Genomic DNA, 16,577 nt, shown 5'->3' with positions numbered 1-16,577 from the left:
CTACAAGTCTGTAGCCTAACCCGTAAGTCTCGTATTTTATTCATTGCTTCTATGTTTTTTCGATTTGATTTAATTTCTTTGATTTGATGAATGAGGAAGTTGAGTAATGGTTGGAAATTTAGTTTCTGATTAGACAGCAGGGCCGGCCCATGGGCCTGGGCAAGCTGGGCGACCGCCCCGAGCCCCCAAATGCTAAAGGCCCCATATTTATACATGTTATTGGGTTATATTAGTTACAAGTTACAACACATATTTTTAAACCTTTATTAGTCATAGCCCATAATTTTTGGCCCAATATTAACGAGTTGCGCCCCAATTGAAGAAGCGGGAGACGGGAGTGTGACCTACCGCATTTGCTGATTTGCATTTCTCAGTTTCAATTTCCAAGGGCTCAAATCGCAATCGACGGCTTCTCTTCAGCTTCGCATCCATGGAAAATCCAAACGACACCATCTCTAACGGTTAGTTCTCGTCTTCTCGATTCTGCTTCTTCTATTTCTAGTTCAAGATTTCAAGTTAATCGGTTACCCTTCTCCAATCTCTTCTTATTTGAATTTTGATTTTCTGATTCACCATCGCCCATCGCTGATTAGTCGATTATACACGATATTCTTTCTCTTCTATTTTCTGATTTCATTTTTCTAAATAGTTGGTTCCTTTCAATATTTCCGAATCTTTTGGTGAATGGTGAATTGGTGATTTCCGATTACGTATGACATTTGAAGTAGAGTACAGACGCATAGCAACACTCTTTCAGAATTGGTTGCAGTCGACAAGTCGTTTTTTTGAATACATGTAAGTCTATTTTTTTTAATTTGTGAACTATTATGATAAGAATCTGCAATTGAATCAATTTTCTTATTTAGAATGATTAATCATTGTTTATTGAAATAAATTTTCTTATTTTGATTTTATATGAATCATTGCTTAATTGTAGGTCATCAGATTTGTGATTTGAGGCAATTAGATATGAAATTAATTTTTTGATTTCTCTTTTTAACTGTTTTCTATCTTTAGATAATCAGATTTGGGATTTTTCATTTCTATTTTGGGCTGCTCAAAGATTATTAACATCTAAACAGGTTACAGACTTGCAACCTACAGGTAGTTTCTTTTCAATAAAATTTGTTAATTTGTTTTTGTGATTTTGCTAAATTCAAAAATTATGATATTCAAAGATGATTTTATACTTTTAATCTGCAGATTTCTTATTGCTTTGGGCTCAAAGGACTGGGGATATAATGATGTAAACAATCAACAGAAAGCCAACTGCTGAGCAACACACATTAGTCATCAGGTAGTCTATTTTCCCATTAGTGTGTTAATATGTTTTTTTGTGAATCTGTGTGATTGTTTGTTATCTGCTATATATCTTGATTGTTATCTGTTAAAAATGTCTCATAGAAAATATATATCTGGAATAGAAAAACGAAAAAAAAAAACAAAAAATTGGACAATTTAATGATTCTAAAAAAGGATCTATGAATAAGTATGTTATAAAAATAAATTCTTCTAATGTAGAAGATAATGTCGCACATCAAAATGTTTTAGATGAAGATGATAATGTCATACATGAAAAAGATTTGTTGGATAATATTGAACTTGATTTTATAATTGATCACTTTGCATCTAAAAAAGCTAGTAAATGTAGATTTCTTTAGTTGTTTCTTTGTTATGTTTATAAGTATTTAATAAGGTTCAGAGAGCATGTTCTGGCCTTTTAATTTTGTTTTGTTTTTTAATTTTTTGTATTAATGGTTGCTAGGTTGTTTGGCTTTTGGGGCATTTTCCGAAGCCTTTTTTTTCCGTAGGTGGGGAGTCCCCAGCCTTCAATTGTATTATTTTTTTTAATTAATAAAAATTTTATTGTTTTTTTTTATTAATAAAAATTTCTGGAGGTGCAGCTCTCCTTTATAAAAAATTGTAAGGGCCCCAAATTTTTTTTTGCCCCGGGCCCCAAATTGTCTCGGACCGGCCCTGTTAGACAGAGTAGATGAATTGCTATATTGAATTTTAAAAACGAATATTGGATATCTTGATTGATGATGCTTTGCGTGTTGTTGTTAAGCCGGCCAAATACATGGGCGGGTTCGACGGAGGCCCATAGAAGCAAAGAGGAAGGGGCATAAATTTAGCCCATGTTAATATTATAGGTATTATTTTAGCCCAAATTGAGTTCAACATCTCCCATCGGCTGCTGTGGAGTTTGCTAACTTCGACTCATGGGGTCTGGTTTCCTTCTTCCCAATCTGACGCCTAGAAAGACGAGGAGTAGACTGGTTTTTTCAATCATCGATATCGGTCAAGAGGCTCTTATTCGGATACGCAATAACGGAGTACCCTCTCCCGTGAAGAACACAAGAAAGAACTGTAATTTCTCTAAATTCTCCTCTCTCGTCTATCGATTCCTCTAAACTCTCCTCTCTTGTGTCTCGATTTCTGTCAAGAACACAAGAAATTTTCTGGACACCCTCTCCTATCCTCTCTGGTTTTTTGTGACCATGTCAATATCTCTCCTCTACGATCTTAAAACTCATCAGTCTTCACCTATTTTCTTCGACTTATGATTTGGTTTTAATCTACTTCTAGGTGTACTTACTTTTGACTTTATATAACAAGTGGTGAAGTGGAGAATCGTTTCTAATTTTGACAGTGAACTAATAGTACTTGTTTCAGCTTTAAGATTATGTTACAAATGGATGAAGACAATTACATTTTTGTTATCTGACTTTGATATTATATAGACATTTATATAGAGACATTAGGGTTAGTGTGTTTGACATTTTTGTATTTCTTTGCCTAGTATTATTTCATACGATTCATTTATTAATTATTGAAGAAATTAAACATGATTCTATGTGGACACTCAAAATAGAAAACAGAAATCGAGGATTACTTATAGGAATCATTAAATAAATATTTTGTTAGACAAATGAAAGATTTTGTCGATAATCTAATCACACTTTGTTGAAAATGCCAATGTTAACTATGATATAGTAATTGATTTGTTCGATTCAAAGAATGCACAAAGATACAAAGATATTGTTTTAGTCACCTTTGTAAGTTTTAGTTAAATGGACATGAATTCATTTGAAAAGAAAAACAGTTACATTTATTTTAATTGTTATCATGTATGTTTTTTTTCGCATTCAATGGAGTTTTGTAGACGATGACACAATGCAATATGGAACTTATTATCATTACCACACTTGCTCTCATACTAATTCAGTTTCTCATGTTATTCACAGCATTGATTTTGATGCTCTATGGATCTACTCTTCAATGCTTACTCAACTAATACAGATGAAGATGAAGAAAATGAAAAACATCCACCTCCTCCCTTCAAACGAGCTAAACCTGAACTCCCACATACATCCATCAATTTTGATCATCGAAAACATATTTCCACCGAATCTTCAATTTCAGGAAGATACATTTCAAAGCAAGAACGTGCACTCATGGCTTCAGCTCCTCCTCAAATTCCCAATCCAGACCCCCCATCTTCCTCAGCCTGTTCACCTGGTTTGTTTTCATGAATCTAATAAATTTCATCTTCTCAATATTCAATAAAGCGTTTTATTTTCAGTTCAAGGAAGCATCTTGGATTCTTCCATAAGAAAAGACATTTTGTCGTCGTTAAGGAATCCAAAAGGAGGAGGCTATGCGAATTCTGAGAAGAAGTCCACAGCTCTTATCGGCCATACAAAAGCTGTGAATGCTCTACAATGGTCAAATAGTCATTGTAAGTTTGTTACTTTCAATCTTTTCGTTAGGATTTAATGATCAGAAAAAGAAGAGAACATTTTGTGTGTTGAAGACTTCAGGTCATCTTCTTGCATCGTGTGGTATGGATTCTTCCATAAACATATGGAATGTTTGGAGCAATGAACAGAAGAAAGCACGGGTATTAAACGTTCATACTGCAGCTGTGAAAGACATCAAGTGGTGTGAGAAAGGACTTTCTTTGCTTTCTTGTGGATATGATTGCACATCAAGATTGATAGATGTTGAAAAAGGGATAGAAACTCGGGTGTTTAAAGAGGATCAAGTTGTTGGGGTTGTTAAATTTCATCCTAACAACTCCAACCTGTTTTTGTCCGGAGGATCAAAAGGTGTGATTCGTTTATGGGATATTAGAACTGGAAATGTGGTAAATCAATTTTCTCGAGGTCTTGGCCCAATTCTTGATGTGGAATTTATGAATGATACAAAACAGTTTATTTCTTCTAGTGATGAATCAAAAAGCAATGTTAGTGAGAATTCTATCATTGTTTGGGATGTTTCTCGACAACTTCCTCTATCCAATCAGGTAATAATATAACAAACAATCAAAATCAAAATACATGTCTTTTTCTTACATTTATTTTTGCTTATTATTTTCAGATCTATGTGGAAGCGTATACGTGTCCATGTATACGACATCATCCATACGACCCATATTTTGTGGCACAATCAAATGGAAATTACATTGCAATATTTTCTTCCAAATCTCCATTTCGGCTCAATAAATACAAAAGATATGAAAGTCATTTTGTTTCCGGTTTTCCCATCAAATGCAATTTCAGTACAGATGGGAAAAAACTTGCATCTGCTTCTTCAGATGGTTTTATTTACATATATAACACCAAGTCATGCCACCTCATCAACAAAATCAAAGCTTATGAACAAGCGTGTGTAGATGTTGCATTTCATCCCATTTTGTCTAATGTAATCGCTTCTTGCAGTTGGAATGGGGAAATATCAGTTTTTGAATAATTGGAAAATATGTATATCATTTAATGTCACATTCCAGTCTTGTACCCCACATACATGTATTATTGATGAGCTGTATTTGTATTGTTCTTGTGTTTGGGCAAATCAGATGTGACACTTTTAAAGCCGAAAACATTGCCGAATTGTTAGTTTGACTAGGTTTAATGAACCAAACATACATGACCCATCTCTAGTTTAGTATTTTTGTTTGCTTCAAAGTACATACCTTATCTAATGGACGCGTTATTGACTAGGTCAGAGTTTGACAGCGGCTTTTAAGAGCTACGATTGCTAGTCGGGTTGTAGATTCGTACTTGCAATAATAGTTATTAGAGTTATACAAGTGGGAGACTGTTGGATTAGGTGTCTAAGCCCATAACTATAATTGGTATGTACTTGACCCGAGTGTAGCATGGTCCATTTAGGTTGCCTTCACTAGAGCAATTTGATAGGATGTACTTTTGAGAAGAGGTTATTTATGATTTATTAATATATTATAAGTTCTAATATATTAATATGAAATCATGTTCTTTAATTTGTATTGATGAAGAATTAATTTGAAATTAATTCAGTGATCAAAAGAGACTAATTAAATTAACGGGGACTGATTATGTAAATTAATGATATATATTGTTTGGGCTATTGATCCATGTTGGGATAAGTTTATGTAAGTATCCATAAGAGTTAGCCTACATGAAATATGGATCATAACCTAAGTGTATGGATTAGGGTTTACCCATGGCTCTTGGATTCCTACACTATATATATGACGCCCCTTTGGCCTAAAATTGGTTGAACATGTATTCTTGGAGAAGCATAGCCGAATTTTAGTGCTCCATATTCTCTCTCAAAAGTCCTCCATTTGTTCATGGTGTTTGTGAACCATTTGAGGCACCACATTTGAGGTGCTAAGTTCTTAAAGGTCAAAAATACAGGCTACAACAAAGAGGTATCTATAACTAAATTCTATGTTGTTTATGTTAATTGTATGCTTCATGCTTTTGAAACAATATTGCATGTATAATTAGAGAAAACATATGTCCAAAGCATTTAGGGTTGTATGTGCACCATAGGATGTTGTAGTATACAAAACGCAACATGTTGGGCGTACCCTCTAGGTACACACAATGTAACGGGTTTAGCCTATATTCTCATTCGGTAAAGGTCCAGTACACTAGGCATACATAGGGTGTATGCATGACGTACTCACCCGAAGCCTAATTGGGCCATTTTGGACCTTGGGCCGGTTTGGGCCTTGGTCCATCGTTAGTTGGGTCCAGAATAGGAAGGGTAAAAGAGGCCTATTATTTTTTGTAAGAGAGATTATGAATTGGACCTTTATTTGTGGGTTATTACCCTAAATAGTAATTATGTTTAGTTTAAATGTGTTGAGTGTGAGGAGCCGTTGTAGCAACAACTTGTGTGTGTGATTGTTTATCATCGGATTGAGGTGAGTCTCTTCACTGTACTCATGGGTTGAAGGTACCAATGTTGGCCTACTGGAGTATGTTTGTAGGATGCTAGTTGTCAGTGTGATACTTTCATGTTTTGTATGTTGGGTGGGGCCCGTTATTCAAGTTAGGGCGAGATTGTTAAACTCATTGGGACCCGTTATGCAAGTTAGGGTGAGGCTCGTTATACTTATTGGGCGGGGCCCATTGCTTGTATGGTATGTAGTATTTTGGGGAACTCACTATGCTGTTTGCTTACAGTTTGTGTTTAAATGTTTTTAGGTACTTTTGCTTCAAAAGGGAATGGCCCGACTTGATTGCAACGCATCCACATGTGTCCAGCATTTTACGATTTTGGGATTGTACTCTGACAACTATTTTCTATCTTGACATACTTTGAGATTTGAGATGAACGATTGATGATTTTGGTTGATTTAAAACTAAAAAAAATTACTTTGTATTTTTTGGATGTTACATGAGGTGTACCATGAGTTTTCCTTACACTAGCTTCAATTGTCTGGAGGAGGTCACAGAGCTCCATCAATGTCTTGTCCACACTATTTAATTGATAACTCATGATGAAATTATCATATGAATAGGGAGAAAACCAAGGACTAGGTCCAAAAATAGGTTCTTATCAAAGATAACATCGAGGTTCTCAAGTCGGTCTATGCAGCTCTTCATTTGTTGAACATGCATGATTACAAACCGAACCACCTTCTTTGAGTTTACATGACGTTAGGGCTATAAAAATCTCAAACCGTTCCTGCGATTCCTTTTGTTGAAACATTTCAGCCAATTGCAAACTCATTTCATACACCTAAGTGTTCTCAAAAGCCTTTTGAAGGTTCAAGGACATGGCGGAAAACAAAATGCAAGACACCTTATTCAAGTCATCCATGTGTTTGGCGTAAACAACTTTTTCTTCATTAGTTGAGTTATAATCGATTTATAAAATACGCTTATTGATCACGTATTCACGATTGTCATACCTCAATGTGATCCTTAGGTTTCTCATCCAATCAAGATAATTAGCCCCACCACGGAGCTTCTCTCTTTGGAGAATATAAATTAGGGAAAAATTGGATTTTATGGGTGGAGAAGGTGGTAGAGGAAGACCATTGACACACGACATCTAAAAAGTGAGACAAATTTAACTTACTTTATTTAATCCTTAAATAATTACCCAATTTATTTTAAGGCTATGCTCCATATTTTCAATTCGATTTATGAGGAAGGATATCATAATCACATCACAAATTTATCTTAGGTTGGTAATGCACTTTACCAATTTCAATCACTATGAAATTTCTAGATCTTTTGAGATTCATTGAAACTCTTCAATGACATGTTAATCTCAAATTTGCACATCCTCTATTTGCGCCTGGGATACTAAGGTCTTACAAATAAGAGTGTTGTAAAAATCGGTCTAGGCAGCCGATTAATCGGTAGGCGGTCTTCAACCGAATAGGATTAAGGCTAATCTATCGGCTTAATCGGTTTTGGTCAAAGGGGGTCAAAGTCAGAGCCAGACAGTTCTAATCGGTCCTAGGCAGCCTAATCGGCCAAATTTTCAAATATTAAACCAAAATTTTCAAAATTTCAAAAGTTCATAGTATTTCAATGTTCAACTAATATATATAAAAAATTTTAAAAATTAAATTTTAAAGTTTTTCTCCAAAATTTTCAAAATTTCTATGTTTTCAAATATACAAATACTCAAATTTACTTCTTTTCTTAAGATATATTAAAATTTGAATAACTTTTTCTTATTAATTGGATGATAAATTGCTGTGCTTGTTAAACTTATTATTAAACTTTTATGTTTATTTATTTATATTCTTACGATTAAAGTTAGATTTATAACTTTTTGAATAATTTTCTTAATAATTAATGATCCCTGATTAATCCTGTCTAGCAGATTAATCCCTAGACTCCAGTCCACCGACTAACTAACGTCTAACGTTTTCTGCAACCTTGCAAATAAGACGGTGAACCAACCATGCAAAAACATGTGGCCCTTTGATTATGTCATGGTTCTCTAATTGATGTGTCGTTTAACGACACATGCTCCACTAACAAACCACAACCACAATTGCCACACGATATTCTTCTTACTTCTCAAATTTATGCGCCGGTTAACTACAAACGCTCCATAAATTTACAATAAGAAATAATGTGTGTTACTCATGGATTAGAAACTATTCATATTTTCCTAAAATAACTAAGAACGAGAATTTTATTTTTAGTACTTTTATATGTTATGCTTTTAACAAGACATCGTCCTATCAAACTATTTTGGCTAAGGACAATCCACCACACAAAGAAGCGGTGTGAAAATGACACTCATTCAAAGTTCATTTTATATATCATTTTCTTATAACTCTTTTATAGTATGACTACATGAATGATGTCTACTCTTGATTCGGCTAACTATCTTTAATTAAACATGTGAGGAAATATGTTGTATTATTCTTTTACATATAGTAATCATATTACATATATAAATCTTTTGGGTTTTTAAATATTCTTTTATAAACTTCTATAATTATATGTAATGTGATTATTTTTTAAACAATTTAAAAATTAATGATTTAACCAAATTATCTCTAATTAACTTTTAATTAATTAATTTAAAATCATTATCTATAATTTCATATCTCTTAAGCATATTTATCATCATAGTTTATTTATCTAATTTTAACCGATTAAAATAATATTTAAAACTAAAGATAAACCCTAAAATTCGAAATTGTAGTACAAATATCAAAACATGAAAATTTGCGAAAGCACCTCACGACCACAGGGGCGTCGCACCCTACGAATAACAGGTTTCTATTATTTTTCTTAGTTTTATCAAGTAGTGTCTATAATTAAAACCTAATGGATCTGATACCACTGTTGTATTCTCTATGCATTTATACACAAAATTAAGCAACAAAAGCATTCAGTAGTAGTCTTAAGTGTACATGCACCTTAGATCTAGATTTTACTATTATGACAACATACTTTCAAAACTAGGAATATAAACTAACAAGAGAGATTGGCTTACTAACCTTCCAAGTATAATTGTATATACTTGTGAATCCTTGGAGATTTTGAATTCCTTTGTTGCTCTTCGAAGATCTAGTACCCAAAGTAGGAATGCCTCTAATGACTCACACCCAAAGGAATAAAACTCTAGAAACTTTAAGAGAGAGGAGAAAGGTTATGAAATCCGAAAAGCTAAAACTTGGGGAGAGTAGAATCGGATTTATGAAGACCTAGAGAAGTCTTTATATAGTTGTGGTAACTTTCAGATAAACCTTATTTGAACCAATTAAATAATCATATTTAATCTTGATTCAAATCTTTATCTTTATCTGTTACCTGAATTGATTCTGAAAGTTCTCCACATAAGCCCGTTTATATGCGCAAGGATCATAAAACTTAGTCACCAATGTTTTATGACTAGGATGCAGATGGTGACATTAACTACAAGTCTGTAGCCTAACCCGTAAGTCTCGTATTTTATTCATTGCTTCTATGTTTTTTCGATTTGATTTAATTTCTTTGATTTGATGAATGAGGAAGTTGAGTAATGGTTGGAAATTTAGTTTCTGATTAGACAGCAGGGCCGGCCCATGGGCCTGGGCAAGCTGGGCGACCGCCCCGAGCCCCCAAATGCTAAAGGCCCCATATTTATACATGTTATTGGGTTATATTAGTTACAAGTTACAACACATATTTTTAAACCTTTATTAGTCATAGCCCATAATTTTTGGCCCAATATTAACGAGTTGCGCCCCAATTGAAGAAGCGGGAGACGGGAGTGTGACCTACCGCATTTGCTGATTTGCATTTCTCAGTTTCAATTTCCAAGGGCTCAAATCGCAATCGACGGCTTCTCTTCAGCTTCGCATCCATGGAAAATCCAAACGACACCATCTCTAACGGTTAGTTCTCGTCTTCTCGATTCTGCTTCTTCTATTTCTAGTTCAAGATTTCAAGTTAATCGGTTACCCTTCTCCAATCTCTTCTTATTTATTAACATAGGTCAAGCGTCCAAATTAGCCGATATATGTATCTTTTGTTCCCTTAGAAAGCAAAAAAAAAAAGACTATTTAAAACATGTAAGTTGATTGAACAATAGTGACATGACGGTAACCCTTACAAAAACTAGCAAACACATACAAATATACAATTTCCTTGTATGGTTTGGATTTTGGAAGACTAGTAACCGGAAAAGTTATGTTCTTCTTCAACATCCAAATGATTATATACAGAGGCGAAAATGAAATAGTCTTTCCATATTGGTTGCAAACGCTCAAACTGTTGTTATAACTACAAGTCTGTAGCCTAACCCGTAAGTCTCGTATTTTATTCATTGTTTCTATGTTTTTTCGATTTGATTTAATTTCTTTGATTTGATGAATGAGGAAGTTGAGTAATGGTTGGAAATTTAGTTTCTGATTAGACAGCAGGGCCGGCCCATGGGCCTGGGCAAGCTGGGCGACCGCCCCGAGCCCCCAAATGCTAAAGGCCCCATATTTATACATGTTATTGGGTTATATTAGTTACAAGTTACAACACATATTTTTAAACCTTTATTAGTCATAGCCCATAATTTTTGGCCCAATATTAACGAGTTGCGCCCCAATTGAAGAAGCGGGAGACGGGAGTGTGACCTACCGCATTTGCTGATTTGCATTTCTCAGTTTCAATTTCCAAGGGCTCAAATTGCAATCGACGGCTTCTCTTCAGCTTCGCATCCATGGAAAATCCAAACGACACCATCTCTAACGGTTAGTTCTCGTCTTCTCGATTCTGCTTCTTCTATTTCTAGTTCAAGATTTCAAGTTAATCGGTTACCCTTCTCCAATCTCTTCTTATTTGAATTTTGATTTTCTGATTCACCATCGCCCATCGCTGATTAGTCGATTATACACGATATTCTTTCTCTTCTATTTTCTGATTTCATTTTTCTAAATAGTTGGTTCCTTTCAATATTTCCGAATCTTTTGGTGAATGGTGAATTGGTGATTTCCGATTACGTATGACATTTGAAGTAGAGTACAGACGCATAGCAACACTCTTTCAGAATTGGTTGCAGTCGACAAGTCGTTTTTTTGAATACATGTAAGTCTATTTTTTTTAATTTGTGAACTATTATGATAAGAATCTGCAATTGAATCAATTTTCTTATTTAGAATGATTAATCATTGTTTATTGAAATAAATTTTCTTATTTTGATTTTATATGAATCATTGCTTAATTGTAGGTCATCAGATTTGTGATTTGAGGCAATTAGATATGAAATTAATTTTTTGATTTCTCTTTTTAACTGTTTTCTATCTTTAGATAATCAGATTTGGGATTTTTCATTTCTATTTTGGGCTGCTCAAAGATTATTAACATCTAAACAGGTTACAGACTTGCAACCTACAGGTAGTTTCTTTTCAATAAAATTTGTTAATTTGTTTTTGTGATTTTGCTAAATTCAAAAATTATGATATTCAAAGATGATTTTATACTTTTAATCTGCAGATTTCTTATTGCTTTGGGCTCAAAGGACTGGGGATATAATGATGTAAACAATCAACAGAAAGCCAACTGCTGAGCAACACACATTAGTCATCAGGTAGTCTATTTTCCTATTAGTGTGTTAATATGTTTTTTTGTGAATCTGTGTGATTGTTTGTTATCTGCTATATATCTTGATTGTTATCTGTTAAAAATGTCTCATAGAAAATATATATCTGGAATAGAAAAACGAAAAAAAAAACAAAAAATTGGACAATTTAATGATTCTAAAAAAGGATCTATGAATAAGTATGTTATAAAAATAAATTCTTCTAATGTAGAAGATAATGTCGCACATCAAAATGTTTTAGATGAAGATGATAATGTCATACATGAAAAAGATTTGTTGGATAATATTGAACTTGATTTTATAATTGATCACTTTGCATCTAAAAAAGCTAGTAAATGTAGATTTCTTTAGTTGTTTCTTTGTTATGTTTATAAGTATTTAATAAGGTTCAGAGAGCATGTTCTGGCCTTTTAATTTTGTTTTGTTTTTTAATTTTTTGTATTAATGGTTGCTAGGTTGTTTGGCTTTTGGGGCATTTTCCGAAGCCTTTTTTTTCCGTAGGTGGGGAGTCCCCAGCCTTCAATTGTATTATTTTTTTTAATTAATAAAAATTTTATTGTTTTTTTTTATTAATAAAAATTTCTGGAGGTGCAGCTCTCCTTTATAAAAAATTGTAAGGGCCCCAAATTTTTTTTTGCCCCGGGCCCCAAATTGTCTCGGACCGGCCCTGTTAGACAGAGTAGATGAATTGCTATATTGAATTTTAAAAACGAATATTGGATATCTTGATTGATGATGCTTTGCGTGTTGTTGTTAAGCCGGCCAAATACATGGGCGGGTTCGACGGAGGCCCATAGAAGCAAAGAGGAAGGGGCATAAATTTAGCCCATGTTAATATTATAGGTATTATTTTAGCCCAAATTGAGTTCAACATCTCCCATCGGCTGCTGTGGAGTTTGCTAACTTCGACTCATGGGGTCTGGTTTCCTTCTTCCCAATCTGACGCCTAGAAAGACGAGGAGTAGACTGGTTTTTTCAATCATCGATATCGGTCAAGAGGCTCTTATTCGGATACGCAATAACGGAGTACCCTCTCCCGTGAAGAACACAAGAAAGAACTGTAATTTCTCTAAATTCTCCTCTCTCGTCTATCGATTCCTCTAAACTCTCCTCTCTTGTGTCTCGATTTCTGTCAAGAACACAAGAAATTTTCTGGACACCCTCTCCTATCCTCTCTGGTTTTTTGTGACCATGTCAATATCTCTCCTCTACGATCTTAAAACTCATCAGTCTTCACCTATTTTCTTCGACTTATGATTTGGTTTTAATCTACTTCTAGGTGTACTTACTTTTGACTTTATATAACAAGTGGTGAAGTGGAGAATCGTTTCTAATTTTGACAGTGAACTAATAGTACTTGTTTCAGCTTTAAGATTATGTTACAAATGGATGAAGACAATTACATTTTTGTTATCTGACTTTGATATTATATAGACATTTATATAGAGACATTAGGGTTAGTGTGTTTGACATTTTTGTATTTCTTTGCCTAGTATTATTTCATACGATTCATTTATTAATTATTGAAGAAATTAAACATGATTCTATGTGGACACTCAAAATAGAAAACAGAAATCGAGGATTACTTATAGGAATCATTAAATAAATATTTTGTTAGACAAATGAAAGATTTTGTCGATAATCTAATCACACTTTGTTGAAAATGCCAATGTTAACTATGATATAGTAATTGATTTGTTCGATTCAAAGAATGCACAAAGATACAAAGATATTGTTTTAGTCACCTTTGTAAGTTTTAGTTAAATGGACATGAATTCATTTGAAAAGAAAAACAGTTACATTTATTTTAATTGTTATCATGTATGTTTTTTTTTCGCATTCAATGGAGTTTTGTAGAATATGACACAATGCAATATGGAACTTATTATAATTACCACACTTGCTCTCATACTAATTCAGTTTCTCATGTTATTCACAGCATTGATTTTGATGCTCTATGGATCTACTCTTTAATGCTTACTCAACTAATACAGATGAAGATGAAGAAAATGAAAAACATCCACCTCCTCCCTTCAAACGAGCTAAACCTGAACTCCCACATACATCCATCAATTTTGATCATCGAAAACATATTTCCACCGAATCTTCAATTTCAGGAAGATACATTTCAAAGCAAGAACGTGCACTCATGGCTTCAGCTCCTCCTCAAATTCCCAATCCAGACCCCCCATCTTCCTCAGCCTGTTCACCTGGTTTGTTTTCATGAATCTAATAAATTTCATCATCTCAATATTCAATAAAGCGTTTTATTTTCAGTTCAAGGAAGCATCTTGGATTCTTCCATAAGAAAAGACATTTTGTCGTCGTTAAGGAATCCAAAAGGAGGAGGCTATGCGAATTCTGAGAAGAAGTCCACAGCTCTTATCGGCCATACAAAAGCTGTGAATGCTCTACAATGGTCAAACAGTCATTGTAAGTTTGTTACTCTCAATCTTTTCGTTAGGATTTAATGATCAGAAAAAGAAGAGAACATTTTGTGTGTTGAAGACTTCAGGTCATCTTCTTGCATCGTGTGGTATGGATTCTTCCATAAACATATGGAATGTTTGGAGCAATGAACAGAAGAAAGCACGGGTATTAAACGTTCATACTGCAGCTGTGAAAGACATCAAGTGGTGTGAGAAAGGACTTTCTTTGCTTTCTTGTGGATATGATTGCACATCAAGATTGATAGATGTTGAAAAAGGGATAGAAACTCGGGTGTTTAAAGAGGATCAAGTTGTTGGGGTTGTTAAATTTCATCCTAACAACTCCAACCTGTTTTTGTCCGGAGGATCAAAAGGTGTGATTTGTTTATGGGATATTAGAACTGGAAATGTGGTAAATCAATTTTCTCGAGGTCTTGGCCCAATTCTTGATGTGGAATTTATGAATGATACAAAACAGTTTATTTCTTCTAGTGATGAATCAAAAAGCAATGTTAGTGAGAATTCTATCATTGTTTGGGATGTTTCTCGACAACTTCCTCTATCCAATCAGGTAATAATATAACAAACAATCAAAATCAAAATACATGTCTTTTTCTTACATTTATTTTTGCTTATTATTTTCAGATCTATGTGGAAGCGTATACGTGTCCATGTATACGACATCATCCATACGACCCATATTTTGTGGCACAATCAAATGGAAATTACATTGCAATATTTTCTTCCAAATCTCCATTTCGGCTCAATAAATACAAAAGATATGAAAGTCATTTTGTTTCCGGTTTTCCCATCAAATGCAATTTCAGTACAGATGGGAAAAAACTTGCATCTGCTTCTTCAGATGGTTTTATTTACATATATAACACCAAGTCATGCCACCTCATCAACAAAATCAAAGCTTATGAACAAGCGTGTGTAGATGTTGCATTTCATCCCATTTTGTCTAATGTAATCGCTTCTTGCAGTTGGAATGGGGAAATATCAGTTTTTGAATAATTGGAAAATATGTATATCATTTAATGTCGCATTCCAGTCTTGTACCCCACATACATGTATTATTGATGAGCTGTATTTGTATTGTTCTTGTGTTTGGGCAAATCAGATGTGACACTTTTAAAGCCGAAAACATTGCCGAATTGTTAGTTTGACTAGGTTTAATGAACCAAACATACATGACCCATCTCTAGTTTAGTATTTTTGTTTGCTTCAAAGTAGTTCAACAATATGCCAAAACATTATCGATGCTGTCTTATCTGTTTTATTTTCTATATTTAGATACGACAGAATATGTCGTATTGTGTTTGATGTGTATTACACTGTTGTTGGACAAAAATTAAATTTTTTTGTTCCACTCAAGTAAGGTGAAACTAGATTCAATTTCAATTTTTTGTCTATAGAAAAGATGTGAATGTCCGAACATATAAGTGTTAATGTCTCATGACATACTTACAAACTTTTTGATGGCTTTATTGTGCGGTTTGTCCGAACATCATAAGATTCTCATCTAGTGCATCAGGGGAAGTGGCATATGTTAGTTGACGAAGTGTGACAGTGTATTTTTTCAAGGGAGTAAAACCAACTGTACCTCTAGCATCTGCATGTTGGAAGTATGAACACGTTGTCGCGATCTCATTGACGATACGCCGAAACAAATGTTTGTGCATACACAACCACCGACGAAAATAATATCCTTCAAAAGCCATGTGTATGAACCTATTTTTTATGTCGAACATTTTCGACATTTTGTTGACGTTGCTCTTCTATCTTCTATTCAGCCTCTTGAACGACCTCTATGGTCGATTCGAGCAACACAAAAAAAACTCGGCGATGAAGATGAAGATGAAATTTTTAGAGAGAGTGAGGAAGAAGTCTTTGATGTGTTGTGTGAAGGAATGAGGGTTATATTTATAGTTATTTTTAAAATATAACTTTAAAAAAAGAGTCGTTAGTTGTTGATTGGTTGAAAGGAGGTTGCCAAACTCGGTAGAAATCCAACGAGTACCAAAGCCGAATAGAGGTTACCGAGGTGGTGGCACGGTGTTTGCCAAGTCTACCTTGGATTTGCTGAACCTCGCCGAGTACCACTCCATGCAACCTTAGAAATATGTAATTCGGGGTGTGTACTATTATCATAACCAATACTACCATTTTTTCAAACCTTAGTGGGATCCAGCCTTTGGTACAATAGGAATTGTTAGTCAACAAATGATGGACAAAATAAGTGGACGATGGATGAGTAAACTAAAAATATATTGATGAATAGGAAGGATGATGCAAATTGTATGAATAATG

At 34.1% G+C, this 16,577-nt stretch overlaps 2 protein-coding genes across 4 annotated transcripts; both read left to right on the top strand.

The window, feature by feature from the left end:
* Window positions 1–347: 347 nt before the first annotated feature.
* LOC145051982 (uncharacterized) lies at window positions 348–4,939 on the top strand. 2 transcript variants are annotated; one of them, XM_078999807.1, is made up of 8 exons: window positions 348–461; window positions 650–795; window positions 1,018–1,104; window positions 1,204–1,297; window positions 3,249–3,522; window positions 3,587–3,742; window positions 3,825–4,309; window positions 4,384–4,939. In XM_078999807.1, exons 5-8 carry the CDS (start codon window positions 3,267–3,269, stop codon window positions 4,753–4,755), a joined length of 1,269 nt encoding a protein of 422 aa, XP_078855933.1. In that variant the 5' UTR covers window positions 348–461; window positions 650–795; window positions 1,018–1,104; window positions 1,204–1,297; window positions 3,249–3,266; the 3' UTR covers window positions 4,756–4,939. The 2 variants fall into 2 exon arrangements, with proteins under 2 accessions (XP_078855933.1, XP_078855932.1); XM_078999806.1 differs by lacking the exons at window positions 348–461; window positions 650–795; window positions 1,018–1,104; window positions 1,204–1,297 and adding an exon at window positions 2,180–2,370.
* A 5,946-nt stretch (window positions 4,940–10,885) lies between these two features.
* Window positions 10,886–15,411, top strand: LOC145051980 (uncharacterized). 2 transcript variants are annotated; one of them, XM_078999804.1, is made up of 8 exons: window positions 10,886–10,987; window positions 11,176–11,321; window positions 11,544–11,630; window positions 11,730–11,823; window positions 13,775–14,048; window positions 14,113–14,268; window positions 14,351–14,835; window positions 14,910–15,411. In XM_078999804.1, the coding sequence occupies exons 5-8, from the start codon at window positions 13,793–13,795 to the stop codon at window positions 15,279–15,281; spliced, it is 1,269 nt and encodes a 422-aa protein (XP_078855930.1). In that variant the 5' UTR covers window positions 10,886–10,987; window positions 11,176–11,321; window positions 11,544–11,630; window positions 11,730–11,823; window positions 13,775–13,792; the 3' UTR covers window positions 15,282–15,411. The 2 variants fall into 2 exon arrangements, with proteins under 2 accessions (XP_078855930.1, XP_078855929.1); XM_078999803.1 differs by lacking the exons at window positions 10,886–10,987; window positions 11,176–11,321; window positions 11,544–11,630; window positions 11,730–11,823 and adding an exon at window positions 12,703–12,895.
* The last annotated feature ends 1,166 nt before the right edge of the window (window positions 15,412–16,577 follow it).

Source organism: Lactuca serriola, chromosome 5, assembly GCF_051521515.1.
Source record: "Lactuca serriola cultivar US96UC23 chromosome 5, Lser_US96UC23_V15, whole genome shotgun sequence".
NCBI classification, from domain to species: Eukaryota; Viridiplantae; Streptophyta; class Magnoliopsida; order Asterales; family Asteraceae; genus Lactuca; species Lactuca serriola.
The sequence above is the reverse complement of the archived record's forward strand: the minus strand, read 5'-3'. Positions and strand labels throughout refer to the sequence as shown.

Coding starts and splice junctions, on each gene's coding strand:
- LOC145051980 (XM_078999804.1), top strand. CDS start 13,793: ATGGATCTACTCTTTAATGCTTACTCAACTAATACAGATGAAGATGAA. Junction 14,049..14,112: donor TTCCTCAGCCTGTTCACCTG/GTTTGTTTTCAT, acceptor TTTTATTTTCAG/TTCAAGGAAGCATCTTGGAT. Junction 14,836..14,909: donor AACTTCCTCTATCCAATCAG/GTAATAATATAA, acceptor TATTATTTTCAG/ATCTATGTGGAAGCGTATAC.
- LOC145051982 (XM_078999807.1), top strand. CDS start 3,267: ATGGATCTACTCTTCAATGCTTACTCAACTAATACAGATGAAGATGAA. Junction 3,523..3,586: donor TTCCTCAGCCTGTTCACCTG/GTTTGTTTTCAT, acceptor TTTTATTTTCAG/TTCAAGGAAGCATCTTGGAT. Junction 4,310..4,383: donor AACTTCCTCTATCCAATCAG/GTAATAATATAA, acceptor TATTATTTTCAG/ATCTATGTGGAAGCGTATAC.